The 17,549-nt window shown below is 42.3% G+C and overlaps 1 protein-coding gene and 1 long non-coding RNA gene across 3 annotated transcripts; both read left to right on the forward strand.

The window, feature by feature from the left end:
• The first annotated feature begins 7,604 nt into the window (after positions 1 to 7,604).
• Positions 7,605 to 8,480, forward strand: LOC122027770. Its single transcript, XR_006124513.1, has 3 exons — positions 7,605 to 8,027; positions 8,102 to 8,243; positions 8,445 to 8,480. It is a non-coding gene; the product is annotated as an uncharacterized LOC122027770 (long non-coding RNA).
• Positions 8,481 to 12,784: 4,304 nt separating this feature from the next.
• Positions 12,785 to 16,573, forward strand: LOC122028079 (beta-arabinofuranosyltransferase RAY1-like). Of its 2 annotated transcripts, none has more exons than XM_042587098.1 (6): positions 12,785 to 13,062; positions 13,157 to 13,506; positions 14,294 to 14,546; positions 14,627 to 15,436; positions 15,528 to 15,774; positions 15,970 to 16,573. In XM_042587098.1, the coding sequence occupies exons 1-6, from the start codon at positions 12,922 to 12,924 to the stop codon at positions 16,401 to 16,403; spliced, it is 2,235 nt and encodes a 744-aa protein (XP_042443032.1). In that variant the 5' UTR covers positions 12,785 to 12,921; the 3' UTR covers positions 16,404 to 16,573. The 2 variants fall into 2 exon arrangements, with proteins under 2 accessions (XP_042443032.1, XP_042443033.1); XM_042587099.1 differs by having other exon boundaries at positions 12,796 to 13,062; positions 14,633 to 15,436.
• Positions 16,574 to 17,549: the final 976 nt, after the last annotated feature.

Below are 17,549 nucleotides of genomic sequence, written 5' to 3' on the forward strand. Positions count from 1 at the left end.
CTGTCAACCTGAGTCACATGTGTCACCTGCAGTCCTGCACAACTCAAGTACACATATCAAATAACAAGGGTAAACCTAACATAAACCCTTTGCCCAAACACCAAAACACATGGTCCCACGAACCATTAGGATTGCTCCAACAATCTCCCCCTTTTTGGTGTTTGGCAATACGTTTAAGTTAGGGAAAACAAATAGCAAATAAACATGCTAATACAATGGACTTACGATGCCAAGGCTACACACTTGGACTTACTCCGCCGAATGGACTTACATTGCCAAGGCTACACACTTGGCAACCGCCGAATGGACTTACGTTGCCAAGGTTACACACTTGGCAACCGCCGAAAAAACATGCATTGGAACCTATCACAAGGCTCCCCCTACACCTAAGCTCCCCGTTGAGCTAGGATTTTATCACAAGGCTTTTTAAGAACCTATCCCAAGGCTCCCCCTACGCAAAGGCACTAAAGGTTTTCCCAATTTAAACCTTACTTCTCCCCCTTTGCCTAACATCCAAAAAGTTCTCCAACAATATCCCAATTGTTGAAAATTTCTCATCCAAACTGACCCTAAACTCATGTATTAATCCCCCTTGGATCCCATACATCTAAGTGAGTTGACATGGTCACAAACCAATGCTGAAAACAGTTTCAGACTGGTATCAGTCGACTGCCCCAAGTGCCAGTCGACTGCCCCCTTCGACAGAACCTTACAGAAGCATTCTGTGGTCGAAATCTACTGTTACCAGTCGATTGGCATTGGCACCAGTCGACTGCCCTCATCAAAATGAGCTTACAGAACCATTCTGTGCTCAAAAACATTGTTACCAGTCGACTGGTATCTGTACCAGTCGACTGGTACCCTATTTCTGAAAAAATCAACCTTTTCAGGCCACCTTCAGAAATGCACCAGAAATTCCCTAGACCTCCAAAAATTCCCAAATTTTGTGGAGAGGTCTATTGTACCCTAGTCTACTTGGAAAAAATATATTAAAAAATATATCTATTACCAATCCCAAGATTGACACAAAATCCAAAACTAGCTAAATGGTTCAATTGAACCTTGACCTAAAGTCCTAGTTTTGACTTCCTTTTGATGTATTTGCCCATACCAACCCACAATGCATCCCTAGCATTGGTTTGTATGACATCTATACATCCAAAACCAATTATCATGCAATATGACCCCAATTGTCATATTTCTTGTATGAAACACAAACCATGTGTGCCAATTCCCTAGGTTTGAGACTCAAGTCCGTCTCTAAACCACTTGGCACACTCCATGGATCCTCTAGACCCCCAAGTAGAACCCACCTGAGATCCATTAGCCATGGGTCCCAATTTGACTCTTTGAACTCCCCCTAGAGCTCTTAACCTTAGCCACCTCCCTAGGTGACTCATCTATTGTGGCTATACCACAATGATGTCCCTTAGAAGATCTCCTTATCTTCTTGACCTTGGACACATCATCCTTGCCATAATCATATGCAACCCTAGCATATTTCTTTTTATTGGCATTGGATGACTCTTGCTTGCCCTTATCATGTGCCACCCTAGCACATGGTCTCCTTTTGACCTTGGAGGGACTAGATCGGTATCCCAAGCCCGATCTATCATTGTTGGGTTTTTGGCTACCCAACACCATACTTAATCCTTTAGATCCAATAGTGAATCTCTTAAGGAATTTCTCCAAATTATCAAGCTTTGACTTCAAAGCTTGATTCTCCCTCTCTAGGTTCCTAACCCTAGAGCCAACATGTCCACCTTGGACATTCCTAGACCTACCCTTTCTAGGCATGTGTCTCCCCTTCTTGGGATTAATGCCTTGGGTCTCCTTAGGTCTACCATTTCTAGGTTTTTCATGCATAGATTTCCTAGGGTTATGATCTACATTTACCCTATTCCGATCATGATATTTGAAACCAAAATTTTGCATGGGCATATAATGATTAACATTATTTTTCCTAGCATGCTTGGGAACATAAGAATTTGAATTTGAATTACACTTCAAATTAGGGTATACCTCCCTTACCCTTGAAGCTCCCCCTTGATTTGAGCTCATGTTCTTCTCCCATTTCTTTAGATGCGCAAGCTTCTTAATTTCCCCCTTCTTGGGGCATTTGGTGTGGTAGTGTCCCTTCTCCCCACACGTGAAGCACACAATGCGCAATCTCCTCCTTTGGGCTTCTTCACTCCTACAACCCTTGTTAGTGTTTAAATTAACTTGAATGAGTTTAGGAGATACCGTCTTCTTACCCATAGGACATCTACTTTTGTAGTGCCCCTTTTCATTGCACCCGAAGCACACAATGTGATCTTTTGATTTTGCTTCGGTGGAGATGCTTGCAAGGTTGACTTCCAAGACTTCCTCTTCACTTGTCTTGGATTCTTCCTCAATCTTTGAGGATGTCTCCTCATCCATACTAACGGATGACATTTCTTCATCCTTCTCCTCCTTCTCCTCGGAAGTTGAGTGCTCGTCACCTTCCGGTTGCTCCTCCTTCTCTTCTTGAGCTACTAAGCCCATCTCCTTGGGCTCTATCTTATCATGTGTAGGCAAAAGTTCTTCTCCTAGAACTTTCTTTAACTTACTCCACAACTCGTGGGCGTTCTTGTATTCACCTACACGATTTATCACATTAGAAGGCAAAATTTCAATCAATATTGATATTACCTTTGAATTTGCCTCCGATCGTGTGGTTTGCTCCTCCGTCCAATGTCGTGGTCGGAGCTTCTTCCCTTTCTTGTCTTTAGGGACTTCAAATGGCTCTTCTACCACCATCATTGTGTCCCAATCCGTTTCGAAGAAGTTCTTCATCTTCACCATCCAAAAGGTGATGTCCCATAAGCTTCCTCCTTTGAACTTCGGTGGTTCTATCAAGTAGGCCATTTTCTTGCTTCCTTGGCGGTTAGTCCAATGGAGAGCGTCCTCGCTCTGATACCACTTGTTGGAGGATCGGTGGCCAGCTTGAAGGGGGGTTGGATAGACGGCACCCCCAAATTGCTCGCTTTCTACGTATTTGTTAGTTGCGCAGCGGAATACAAATAATACAAACACAAATACGAAAGCTAAATACAAATACAAAAATAGAAATGCAAACCGCTAACACGTTCGTTTACGTGGTTCGGAGATAACTTGCTCCTACTCCACGGCGTGTCCGTAAGGTGGACGATCCCTCAATCCGTCGGTGGATTAGTCCCCGGCAAACTCCGGCTAGCTCAACCTCCTTGTGGGTGGAGAAACCTCACCACAACACTCACCAACAACACTTGGACACAAGGGAACCTTGAGCACTTTGGTGACTACTAATTAGGCTTTAACCAAGTCTAATTTCGTCGCCTTGGCCGGCCATACCAAGCTCCTTCTTATAGAGCTTGGAACAAATCAGAACCTGATTTCCAGTCGACTGGTCCTTGCACCAGTCGACTGATGCTAGCCCAACGACTCTCTCAACGGCTATCTGCTACAGTGCATCAGTCGACTGGTCCATACACCAGTCGACTGCTACAGTACGCTACAGTAACTGCTACAGTGCGCTACAGTAACTGCTTCAGTGCCACTACAGTGAAACCCTAAAACTAGGATTTTACTCCGAGTACAATCTCTCATGCACTCGTACCCTCACGACTCATTTGACTCTTCTTTGCAGCCTTGACCTCTTGCCTTCAAGCCTACTTCCTTTGGCTCTCGTCCCTCGGATGCATCCAAGCCCGCGGCTCGTCCCCAATGCCATCCTTCGCGTATGCCTCGAAGTCGCTTCCCTCGGCCCTTGTCCTTGCTGCCTTGTCCACGGTCCCTCAGATGCTCCATCCTTCACCGGACCCGAAGCTGTCAACCTGAGTCACATGTGTCACCTGCAGTCCTGCACAACTCAAGTACACATATCAAATAACAAGGGTAAACCTAACATAAACCCTTTGCCCAAACACCAAAACACATGGTCCCACGAACCATTGGGATTGCTCCAACAGGATATACCTTAGTTGCTTGTGGAGGATTAAGGTATTTTTGATTAGTTAGTAGATGAATGATTTAGTTTTTGTTGGTTGATCAGTAAAGGATTGCCATACTCTATTTTTAGAGGTTCGAACCTTTAGGTTATTTGTGCTTAGTTATGTATTTAGAGCACTTTTGAGTACATGTTTTGTACTGACGTGGAAAGGACTGATTTAGCCATATATCATTATCGGCTTGGATTGGTTTAGAGGATCGATGTATCCTAGTCCGTGAAGACTTTAACCGTGGACTGTATATACCTGGTGGGATAACTTAGAGGGTGCATTGGGATATGTGACCCCACTGATGTAAGGAAGTGTAGAGCAAATTGCTTAACACTTATCAGATATAATCGTTACTAGTGTATACTGGGAGAGTACATTTGGATTTATGATGATAAAATTTTTTCCCATTAGATATAGTCTTGGTAGTCTATGATATTGACTTGTAATGTTATACCATGGTGTGTATATCTTTCTTGTTCCGATACCAGTTCCTTTGAACCTAGAGCAGGGATGTTACTGGATGATTAGGCTGTTTTATTTTGGGTTGCTTTTGATTGATGTATTCATGCTTGATACATATGCATGAATTTTGTTTAGATATACCCGTAACCCATGAGTGTTGGTAGCATAAGGTTGGTCTCTTTGATTGAGCTGGTATGCTGATTTTGCATGTCTATGTTGGATGTATATTATGATTGTTATGTGTTGTAGGAGTCCTGTGGTAGACTGTCCATTTGCAAGTAGTATATGTATCCATGTTCTGATATGGTTTGAAAGTTCCTTGTGGATTATAGATATGTAGTTCGGTGTATGTATCTGGATGTATTATTGAAGATATCTTGTTGATTAAATCCGAGATGTAGTATAAGTACATCGGTGGTGTTTTGATGGAGGCATTTTGTCAATTTAATCTGAGTTGGGATATGTACATATGTGTTTGGTGTGGTATCTGAGGTAACTTTTTGATTATGTTTGATTTGTGAGTGCACCTGGGTTTAGTATGCTTTATTGGAAGTATATGTTGGTTATACTCTTAGCATAGGTGAAGATATGTCATGTGAGTGTTGTTTGAGGTGTATTGTTGATTTTACCTACATTGATTTTGCACACGTGTTCGGTATGTATTGTTGGAGGTATCATACTGATTATACCTGAGTTGTGAGTATGTTCGGTGTATAATAATTGGAGGATTTTGTTGATCATACATATGTTGTGTGTGCATGTGTGCCAGGTGTATGGTGGGTAGCATCATGATGATTCTACCTATGTTGAATGTAGAATGTTGAGTGTCTACATTATGTTATTGGTTGTATAACCCTGTCAAATAATTCTTCTATTAGTGGGTGACCAACCCACTAGGATGATGATAGAGTTGACTATGGATTTGATTTGTTTACTAGGTTGTTATTACCTTTGGCTGCTCACAGTGATATGTGGTCGAGTGATCTCGTGCAGCCTTTAGTTGAATAGTTAGATGTCTTGGACACTTATGGATCGTTTGTGGTGGAGCGGAGCTCCCACATATACATATTTCGGATTGCTTGTAGCGGAGCATTGCTCCCATATCTATTGCAGATACATGTTATGGATTATTTGTAGTGGAGTGTTACTCCTACATATTGAGGATTTTTTGTGGTAGAGCGTTGCTCCCCCATATGTGGTATTTTATGTGATGGAGCGTTGCTCTCACACTGGAGGATCTATGCTTAGAGGTTGTTACCGTTTGGAGCAGCCGAAATCAGTGTAGGAGATCCGCAGTCTTTTGTGACTCGCAGGATATTACAGACCTTTCGTCGAGGGTTTCTTCCGCATAGCTATGCTACTTTCACGCGTGACCATGAAAGGCGTGAAGTTTACTTGGACTGAGGATTGCAAGACCAGCTTCTAGGAGCTGAAGCGGAGACTAGTGTCGGCTTTGATTTTTGGTTTTTTTACCTTCGGAAGAGGACGAATTTGTCCTCTACACCGACGCGTCTCTACAGGGTATGGGTGCTGTTCTTATGTAGCACGGTAGAGTATTCTTATATGCTTATCGATAGTTGATGGGGCATAAGAAGAAATACCCAGTTCATGATCTGAAGTTGGCCGCTATTATTTTTGCCCTAAGGATTTGGCGGCATTACCTGTATGATATTACATTGAGATTCTCACTGACCATCGGAGTCTCAAATATCTGTTCACTCAGAAGGAACTTAATCTTCGACCGAGGAGATAGATCGAGTTCCTGAAGGATTATGATTGTACCATTAGCTATCACCTGGGAAAAGCTAATGTGGTTGCCGATGCACTTAGCTAGAAGTCCAGAGGGACTTTAGCTTGCCACCGAGTTATGGTCACAGACTTGATTCAGGGTTTCTCCGAGTTAGACCTTGAGGAGCAGGGACAGACCGAGCAGGGTAGTCTTGTTACGATGGTTGCTTAGTCGTCGATCAGGACGAGAATCCGAGAGACCCAGTTGTTGAGACCTCATAGAGCTCAACGTGAGGCAAAGTAGTCCATATTATCAGATACAGGATGTCAGAGGCATAAGACTGCCAGAAGTGTTATGCTGGCCGGAGTCGGAGACCCTTAGAGTTCTCCATTTGCGACAAGGTATTTCTGCGAGTTTCACCCACGAAAGGGGTGAAGAGATTGGCCTCAGAGTTAAGCTAGCTCCGCGGTACATTGGCCCTTTCGAGATCTTGGAGAGGGTCGGAGCAGTAGCTTACCGACTGACACTACCACCGTCCCTGGCAGACGTTCACGATGTGTTCCACGTATCGATGCTGAGGAGATACGTACATGACCCGACACATGTGCTGGTAGATATTCCAGTTCCAATTCAGCCTGACATTACATATGAGGAGGTTCCGGTACGGATTCTCGACCGGAAAGAGCGTCAGTTGCGGGACAAGACTATCCGGCTGGTTAAAGTCGGATGGCAGCATCATTCGGACGAGGAGGCTACTTGAGAGCTCGAGGATATTATCCGAGCTCGATATCCCCATCTTTTCACTTGAGGTATGTGATTTAGTTTACCGTTCAGCATTTATACTTTCTGTCTGTTGTTAGTACTTGCTGATGGTAGATAACGAAATTTGGGGATCAAATTTTTATTAGTGGGGGAGAATGTAAAATACCGAAAATATACGAATATTAATAAGGGAGTTTTTTGGAATTTTTGAAAATTTTTCGGGAATTTTTCGGAGCTCGTACGAACGAGTTAACGGGGATGAAAACGGGGCCCGGGGAAAAAAAAACCTGTTTAGACTACCCCATTTAAGCGAGGAAAAATTTGCTTTTCTTTTATTTCTTTTCTTTATTGTTTTTTTTCTTTTCCTCCGATTTTTATTTGTCGCCGTTCACTCCTTCCCCGCGTGCCCTAGCCCCCTCCTCGCACCCGAGCCATCCCGACGCCGCCTGCCTTTCTCCTCCTTGCCCTAACCGCCGGCGGCGGTTACTCCTCCTCGAGCATACAACCCCTCCGCCGAGCCCTCCTCTTCCTTTTCTCCTCTTCTGTGAAGCCGAGTCCTCCCGCCTAGCGCCGATCGCCTCTGTGCCTAGAGCCACCGCCGGCCGCAACTCACAGTGCACACCAACTCTTCTCCTCGCCGGCACTCGAGTCGTCGCCGGTGCCCTAGACTCAGCCCGCGACACCCATCTCCTTCTCTGAGCCGCCAGCACAGTCGACGCCACACGGAGAAGTGTCGATTCCTCTCAGCCATCTCTTTGCCCTAACCAGCGCCGCAGCAAACCGTCGTTGCCTCCCTTGCCCCTATTGCGCCTTTTGGTCGCCACAGCCGACGCCGACGGACTAGGGCAACGCTGTGCCCTAGATTTGCAGCGCCGTCGTCCCATTCTGCTCTAGCCATCGCCGACACTGCTCTCCTGCAGTGTCCTTCACTCGCCACTGCCCTTGTGATCTAGCGTTGGTCGGCTAGTCGTGAGTGCCAGCAACCACTTTGTTATCGGCTTGAGTTTCTGGCATTTGGGCTTCCAGTGGCAGCTTTGTCCGGTTTTTGGTCATTTCAGGCAGTAAAGGAAGAGGTAAAGTGCTCAAGTTATTATGGAATTTGGTTGTGGTTTGGAAGTTGATTTCTTGATCTTTTTGATCCGAACAGTGAAGAATTCCAGCAGCCAACAGCCCTTAACGGCAGCCCTCATTCCAGCATTTCTTTGTTCCAGCAGCAATCAACCTAAATGGGGCAGTAACTCTTCAATTCCAGCATCTTCTTGTTCTTGAATAAAGCTGTGGAACTTGAGGTAAGGTTTAGGGTTGTGGTCTTCGTTGTAGATGATTTCTAGTTGTGTTAGCAAAAGTTGTTAACTTAAGTTTAGAAATAAATCTAAAGGTGTAATTAGGGTTAATGAAGCTAACCCTAGTTGGTCGATGGATTAGAATTTAGTTTGGCTAATGGTTGTATGATAAATTAGCTAAACTAGACATTATGTTTGATGCCACAGGACCTTGACGCGAGACGAGTATCTCGGAGTCAGATTTGGACCTTTCTATTTTCGGAGGCGGGTACTTTTGACTTATTGTCTTTGATATGCTTAGTAATGAAAATAATATGTTGCATTAATTGTGTTTCATATTTATTTCGGTTAATCACTGCCCAATACATGTTACCTGCTTGATTGGTTGTTTGATTGCATCTCTTATTGATCTTGTACCTGATTTATCATGCTCATGGGTAGTGATATAACCATGTTTCACATGTTCAGGACCTAGGTTTGATACCTTATTGATCAGTATATCTTGATTTGATCTATTCACTATGGTGCCCATTGTTATATGTCCAGAGGTTGGTTTAGTATATTACCATGATTAGTGACATGCACCATTTGCATGATCGCATGCTGTGCGATAGATTGCTCCATTATTGTCGAGCACTTTGCCGCCATCATTGGTGCTCCGTTGTGGCGCTTCGTGGGTAGCGTGACACGCGTGGTATCACGTCGATGACTCTTAGGTGCTCCGCTGATCCGCTCATGGGTAGTGTGACGCAGCGTGTAGCACGTTAGAGATTCCTCTCCGTCATACTGGGAGATGAGAGCATTGCGCTCCCCATTTATGATTTGGGGTAGGAGTATGTATGTACTCGACAAGATCCGTCCACTCGATCACCATCGTGAGTAGTGTTGCGGAGTGCACGGCGTCGTCGACCCTACCCACTCGGTCCCACTTTTGTTGTGTGTTGGTGGTGGCGTCGGGGTGACCATGACATTGGCATCATACGTGATGCATTTATTGTTGTGATTGTATTATTTATATCTTGCGTATTGTTCGATACCTATGCTTCGACACGCATACAAGTCTTCTATACCTTTCGGATTGTTTGTCCTTATACCGGGTCCTGGTTAGTCTGATTCTCTTCGTTTTCATTTACCTTTATCTTTATCAGGAGACTGTACGCATGATTAGTGCTAGGTGTTATTTCTTTACTTTGCATATCAATTGTACCTGCTGAGTGTTGGACTCACCCCGCCTCCATTGTTGTTATTTTCAGGTTGATGCTGTCAGGAGGGAGTTCCAGTCGCTAGTCCCCACTGCACGTAGTGCTAGATCCCCTGCAGACCTCGAGGGTTGATTGACTTTTGAGTTTTCTTCTCGTTTGTCTATGTTTAGACTTGATTTGTTTGATACTTGGACGTTGTATTTATTTTTGTGATGTCGATGGATTTTATTTGGTCTTATTCTACTACATGCCTGTCGGGTCGGCATAAGAGGTGAGTTTCGTCGGATTTGAGTTTTACGAGTGTAGTTGAGTAGGGTGATTTTCGAGTCAGAGTATTACTGCTTTGTTTGATTATATATAGCTGCGTGGATGTTTGTGTGGTTGTGTTATATTTATTGTTATTATTCCAGCCGCATGTGGCTGAGGTATGGAGATATGTAGAAAGTTTCAGACGATTGTCCGCCGTAGAGGGGAGATGCTGCCGAAATTTTTTTTCGGACGGGGACTCCTCTGGGGCGTGACAAGACCAGCTCCCAGGGATACTTGGTCAGTGTGGGAGGATTGTGTAGTTTCATTTGCCACTCGGTTGGAAATGCTACTGGATGAGATGGTCGGAGGAAGAAGTAGTGTGATTTTCAGCCTTTATTGAAGGTAGACATTTTATCAAAAAAATACAGCGCCCACTTGGGCTTGGAAGAGTAAGACACCCGACTCAGACTTCTTTGAATAATAAAAGTAATGAAAGACATGGGGGGTATATAGGGACACGGTATAGGAAGAATAATACAATAACCCCATATAATAATCTAATGGAATTAGGTGCTAACTATTACAGGGGAATGTGAAAGTAAGAACACATTTATAAAAAGAAAGGATGAAGAGGGAATTGAAGGTCGACTATTAATTGATCCTTAAAGAGAGGGATGAAGCCAGCCGAAGGAAGGTGAGGGCGGTCATAACCAGAAGGAATCACAATACTGTAGTTGGGGGAATGTGATAGGAGCAGCATATCTCATCTACCTCGTTGTCATTGAGATTAGAGGCGACAGAGGTGTACCAGAGGCCATGAACAACAACTGATGGATCGGAGGCCATGAGGACAGGACCAGAAGGAGAGAAGAAATGAAACTTACTAGAAGCTAGAGGAGCAAAAGATGCAAGTGATCGTCAACAACCGCGAGCAGAAAATGAAGAAGTAGAAGGTGAAGAGAAAGAAGAAAGTGATACAGTGACGTTAAAACATGCAAGTTAAAATCCCTAAGGATGCTGCTCACAACCGTTCGATCAGAAGGACAGAGGAGAGAGGTTCAATCTAGATCGTTAAATTTAAACCGCCAGTAGTCACATCGAATCCCAACAATAGTCTATCACATCAGATAATCTTCTATGCAGGCGTGTGACATGTGTAATAAGATATAGGCTACATTTATGAGGAATGAGAGGCAATATACATGTTTATGCTAAAAATTCATTCTCATCATGTTGCGCATTAATGATAAGTGGTTTACTCAACTTCCAAGATGCCAAGGTGACATCATCTGGAGCCGAGTGGCAGTTCAAAAAATGAGCGTCCGGTCGAGAGACAAAGGGTGTATGAAGCAATAACAGTTAAGTATTTTAGTAGCTTAATCTGAATGGAAGAAATAGCGTCGGTCGGGAGACAAAGGGCACATGAAGCAACAATAGTTAAGTATTTCAGCAGCTTAATCCGAATAGAAGTATAAAAATGAGCATCCGATTAGGAGACAAAGGGCGTATAAAGAAACCGTAGTTAAGTATTTCATCAGCTTAATCTAAACGATAGTGAGAAATATGACAATCCGATCGAGAAATAGTCTCAGAAATACTAACGGCCAAGTATAATATCTGTTCGAAGAAAATGAACGCCCGATCGGAGAACAATAAGCACAAGCGACACTAGATTTCAGTTAATCGGACTTGCAGCCTTCTTCGACTAGACTTAAAGAAGAGGTTTGTGATACGATAGTTAAGGTCGAAACCCCCCAACTCGGGTTAAATTTCAAGAGGCTGGATGGCGTGGTAGAAGCGATCAATGAGCCCCAATCGGATGCTCTGACTGATAGACCCTCGAGCCTCGATCTCCTAAACATTGAGGAAGTGCGAAGTCAAGTAGTAACGTGATCAACTGAGTGCTCCAGTCGATCAGACATACGACCCGATCGGACATACTAGACGACACTTGATCCACTCGAGCGAAGGCCGAGTCATCGACTGCATTTACCAAAGTTGACCGGGTGGCCTTGCTAGTGATGGCCAGTCGCACTATATTAAAGACTCAGTCGGCTTGCCGGATGGGCCTCGCGGTTCAACGACTTCATATTTTTTTTTGACGTTTTGTACCATGGAGGACAGAGAATATTTTATATGTAAGCTGCACATTCAAAGCTTCCAGCTTGTCAATCACAAAGATTGAGGATCAATTTTGGGAAAGATGACAGAACCCTTTTACTGTCTGTCCTATTTTAGAGATGGCCAGTCGGACTATATTAAAGACTCAGTCGGCTTGCCGGATGGGCCTCGCGGTTCAACGACTTCATATTTCTTTTGACGTTTTATACCATGGAGGACAGAGAATATTCTATATGTAAGCTGCACATTCAAAGCTTCCAGCCTGTCAATCACAGAGATTGAGGATCAATTTTAGGAAAGATGTCAAAACACTTTTATCGTCTTACCTTTTTTAGAGATGCTTTGAGATTCGTGCACAAACATAACATAACATAACATTATAAAAGGAGTGTCTAACTATAGATATAAATATGTGACATTACATAATTTTATACCCACATTACTAGTATTCTTTTTACTATTCATTCTTATAAATCGATTATTAACTTAAGTATCGAAAGACTAAGACAGACATTTCTTCACTGACTCAGTCCCTAATACTCTACTTACATGTAAAAGCATTTGGGAGTTACTTAGAGGGAAGTCTTTATGTAGTCCATGCTAGAGGCACACGTCCAGTATTCCATCACTATTGATTTTAGACACGATCGACACGTACAATCGGAGGGATACTTTTGGTAAGAGATACGTGATTTGGTAAATGCTAAGTGTAATGCGTGGTTTAAAAATTTCAACGTGTCTGGTAATGCTAAGTGTAATGCGTGGTTTAAAAATTTCAACGTGTCTGGTAAATTGCATTAAAAATATTGCTCTTGTCTTGGAAAGCGGCGTTATATATAGTATTATAGAAATAGAATCTAGATACCACGACGCGTTGACTCGCGATTACCCGCCAATTGGTCCGTTCCATTTATTGGTTCCTGGTCCACTCCATTAAATTTTTAATTTTTAATTTTTTTCCCGTTAAAGTTCCTCTACCTCCAATTCCTTCCTGTTTTTGCCTTTTTCTATTTCGTCTTGCAATTTCATCATCTTCCTCCTTCCCCATCTCGATTGAATCCTAAAACCCTTAAATCCCTTCTTCTCCATCTCCTCAGGATTCTACTGTACTGATGCCTCTCATTGTTGCAGCAGCAGCAGCCGCCTCCGCCAAGGCGAGTTCTGCTTCTTCATCGATCATCGCAAATGGCGACCTTGCTAACCTCTCCACCCCCACTCGCCTCCGCCGCCACCGGCGACACCTTCCTTTCAAGGTCTCATCATCCACCGTTCCATTATTTTTTTTTTACCCCTTTGCGAAGTCGCAAGCAGTAAAGTATCTAGTTTTTTCCTCCCCTTTTTTGGCAGGGCATGCCATGCTTGCTTTCGAGTTTTGGATGCGTCTGCCTCCTCTTCTTCGCGTTCAACGCTTCGATCTACTTCGTCCTAAACGAGCGCCTAAACGAGAAGCGACTACGTCTTGAGGTAAGTGATGCTGCTCACCTCGATCGCCCCAAAATAGTCATATTTGCTGCGCCGCGGCCGTTCGCCAGCGGCAAGCCGAGTTTGGTGGACGCCAGACAGGACGCGGCGGTTCGATCGTGGCTGGCCCTCTCTCCGGACGTCTCTGTCGTCCTTTTCGCCCAGCACCCTTCCATCTTTGTCTTTGCCCGCTCCCTGGGACCGCGGGCGGTGGTTGATTCTTCCATCGATTTCACGTGAGAAAACAGGCACTTTTGTTGTCTCTTCCTTCCGTGCTTACTGAAATTTGTCTGGTTTGGTTTCCTGATTATGTGTTCTAGTACTTGGACTGTTCTCGAATGTGCTTCATGTGTCTCTTAGACGTTTCTTTAACTTTATTCCTTGTTATTGTTATTCCATAGTAGTTTCATAATCAAATCAAAGCATGAACTAAACATATTTCCTACTGTAACAATGGACTATTGACATATCTTTATCAAATCATTTGCCATTTTTAGATGGTCGGTGGGTGAGTTATGATCCCAAGTCCCAACCTTCTAATGTTCGGGGTCATATAGCGATGTTTTCATCTTAGTCGAAGATTGAGCTCTGACTTAGGTACCACATGGATACAAATTTGAAAGCAGAACACTGCTTTGACTCCTGATTTACTTCTTGCTAATTTTTTGTTTTTTTTTTAAAATGATAAGCTCTTACAGAATATATTTTTTAAGAAATTACTGAATTTTATGTGAAGTTTCGAGCATGGCACCTATGTTTCTTGTGACACGTATAGATTTGATAATTTAAGACTTTACCTCTTCCTGTCATTGTTGTTTCTTCAAGTTTCATTTGTCAAATGAGCATTAGCCATAAAAATTGATTTTAGTTTATTTGAATTGAACGGTTGTCGGTATACAAGTTCAAATTCATACTACTTGTACAAGAACAATATCATGGGTGATTTCGTTCTATGTATATTTCATAAAAGCTTGAAAATATCTTTTGGAGCTGTTTTCATTGACATTCTTGATTCAATCTTAGGTTCATGGGGATTCCTTTTTTTCATTCCATGGTTGCTAGATCACATACTTTTCATTCTGGAGTTTCTGTTCTTATGGATGCTGAGACGATTCTCCTACCTGACTTCCTTAGTGTTTTATATTACGCCCAGACTCTAAAGCAAGATTGGTTCATCATTGCCAAACCTCATTACGTTTCCTATTTACCTCTTCAATTAGTAGGTACCAGGAAGCATTGGTTTCAAAAGGATGGTGAAATGGTGGATGTCGATAAGGTATGGATGAACCTATCTCCGTCAACCATTTTAGATTGAATAGCCGGTAAGATAAAAACAAGTTACAAATCTTAAATCAGTTGCAGGAATATCTGATTAAGAAACAGAATTATTCTCATGGAGAGAGATTAATTATGGCATGGAACAAAGGGGTTGTACCTCTTCATGCTGGGATTATCCCCCCTTTCCTATATGGCGAAGGACTTCATAACGAATGGCTTGCAAATGAGGTGTTGTCTTCAGATTTTAGAATAGTCATCGATTCAAGCATGGTGCTTTCTAGTATTTATCCTGAAAGTTTTGGTCAATTGGCTAGCAATCTCACCACGATCGCTGATAATGAAGAAGAAATAAATTGGAGGCGTAGAGGAAATCTTCAACTTTCAGCATTGTATGGATCCCTCTCTTTCCCACAAACTAACCTTCTTAACAAGCCTCTTAAAGTTGTGAAGTGTTTTAGCAAATATTATTTGGTCGATCAATTAAAGGGCACTATTTATTTTTCACAAGTGTCGGTTGGTCTCAAAACATATAGCAATTATGCTCCCAAAAATGTTCTGTTATTCTCAAGGATTATGTACTTGTGGAGATATAAGCAGCTAGATGTTTGTTTGAAGAATAAGGATGCGTCGGACATGTTGTATCAATTTTCTCCAATGATGCTTAATGAATCTACTCCACAAAAGTCGTCCGAGCTTCAGTTGCCATGGTCACTCGAATCACTCCTTCGACTTATTGCTGACAAGGACAACTCAGTTGTCCTTGCAGTTGCTGGAGACAATTACAGAGACATGCTTATGAGCTGGGTATGTCGTTTACGGCATCTGGCTGTGAAAAATTTCCTAGTGTGTGCTCTTGATTCTGAAATTTATCGTTTCTCAATACTGCAGGTATCTCTCTGCCATTCGTTTTCTGTTTCGATGCTTTGTATTCTTATATCTTCCACTGGAATGACTGAATCAGATTGCTCCTGTTATGCAGGGACTACCGGTGTTCAAGGATCCACTTGCTCCAAGCAATATCACTTTCAATGACTGCCACTTCGGTACTGAATGCTTCCAAAGAGTGACCAAGGTGAAATCCAGAATTGTACTGCAGATATTGAGACTTGGATACAATGTGCTAATGAGTGATGTCGATGTCTATTGGTTTAGTAATCCGCTGCCGCATCTTCTGTCATTTGGTCATGCGACACTGGTTGCACAATCTGATGAATACAATGAAACAGGTACGCCTACACTGATCTCATTGTATATCCAAGTAAAATCAGCTAGTTAAGTTTTATTCAGTTGAAATTTGAGATGGCCTTGCGATACACTGTGCTATTAATTCAACTTATGATGCCTTTTAGTCTTTGTTTACCGCTAAAATATCTTTGTTGTTGTTGTTGCTATTGTTATTGTTATTGTTGTTGTATCTGCAGTGCCTATAAACCTGCCTAGGAGGTTGAACTCCGGCTTTTACTTTGCTCGTTCTGATTCAGCTACAATTGCTGCAATGGACATGGTGGTCAGACATGCACTAAGTTCAAATCTGTCGGAACAGCCAAGTTTCTATGATGTTTTGTGCGGTGAAGGTGGTGCCAACCGCGTGGACAGCGACAAATGCAGAGAGCCCAGCACCAACGTCACTGTGGTTTTCCTCGACAGGAATTTGTACCCGAATGGAGCTTACAAACACTTGTGGGAAGAGCAGGATGTTAAAGCTTCCTGCTTGAAGTTGGGGTGTGTTGTACTTCATAACAACTGGATCAATGGAAGAAAGAACAAGTTGGAGCGGCAAATGTCGTCCGGCCTTTGGGAATACGATCCAAGCTCACGGATGTGCTTGCAGCAGTGGCACAATGTCACAAAGTAGGCCAACCACAACCACATCAGTCTTTTATTCTGATCGACTAGCATCATCAGCATAATAGGCCGAGGAAGTGAAGCATTTAGGGAAAAGTTTTACAATGGCATTTGAATTGGCTCACATTGTATAGATAAGTTGATGGTTAAGGGAATAAAAGAGTAGAAGTTTTAGAGAAATCCTCTTCGGTTGGTAAGATTTACGACATGTTACCCCTTGGAAGGAAACCTCTTTTGTTGAGACACATTACTTGAGATTGTTTTTAACAATACAACAATTAACAAGGATGTTATGTATGAGGCATTAATTTTAATTTTACTAATTTATGAAAAAATAGCCTAGCAAAATAAGCACTTCAAAAAAATTTAGTATTATAAATAAAAAATAATAACTATATAAAATATCAATTATGATTATGTGTATTTGATGAGACAATAGTCTAAAGTATTTCAAATGTATAAAAATTTGAAATAGATAGAATCATTAAAGTACTTTGATCATAACAAGGTGGTGTCTCTAAAGGAGAATGAGATTTTCTTTAAGTGGACTCCTTATAGTGTTGATCAAGGTGGTGTATCTAAAGGAGAATGAGATTTTCTTTAAGTGGGCTCCTGGTAGAACACTATGTTTGAATGATAGGAATCAAATTATAGACATAGTTTAATCTATAATGAGTTACATTTATTGGTGATAATATTCAATAGATAATTAAATCCTAAGAATCATTGTAGCAAAAAAAAAAAGAAGATGAAATGAGCCACTCAGCAGCCCCACACAGTCAGTCTCCTGATCATCTGTAAGGAGGTAAATCGAGAAGTTATAGTTAGACACTGTGGGGGAGGGTTGTTCATTCGACTTTAATGAGAATCAACCCTTACCCATTGTAGCAAGTTCTTGCAGTAGCCAACTCAATCTTACCTCGGGTGCATAAAAAGAGAATCATTACATGATGGATCCAAAATTCACTTGCTTATTGGGCATTAGTGATTAAGATTTTTACGTTGACATGGGCAAATCTATAAGGAATAACATGTGTAAAGCTTCTCTACGCTTGAGTAAAGATGTAACTTAAGAGAAGATTTGATTTGTTTCTATATCCCTTTCTGATGGATATATAATGCAGAGTGAAGGAAATAAATATAATAATAAATAACA

This window comes from Zingiber officinale, chromosome 10A (assembly GCF_018446385.1).
Source record: "Zingiber officinale cultivar Zhangliang chromosome 10A, Zo_v1.1, whole genome shotgun sequence".
Taxonomy (NCBI): domain Eukaryota; kingdom Viridiplantae; phylum Streptophyta; class Magnoliopsida; order Zingiberales; family Zingiberaceae; genus Zingiber; species Zingiber officinale.

What these genes read in the sequence shown, in the direction of transcription:
- LOC122028079 (XM_042587098.1), top strand. Translation starts at nt 12,922, where the DNA reads ATGCCTCTCATTGTTGCAGCAGCAGCAGCCGCCTCCGCCAAGGCGAGT. An exon ending in GGCGACACCTTCCTTTCAAG is followed by an intron (nt 13,063 to 13,156) that starts GTCTCATCATCC and finishes CTTTTTTGGCAG; the next exon opens with GGCATGCCATGCTTGCTTTC. An exon ending in AAATGGTGGATGTCGATAAG is followed by an intron (nt 14,547 to 14,626) that starts GTATGGATGAAC and finishes ATCTTAAATCAG; the next exon opens with TTGCAGGAATATCTGATTAA.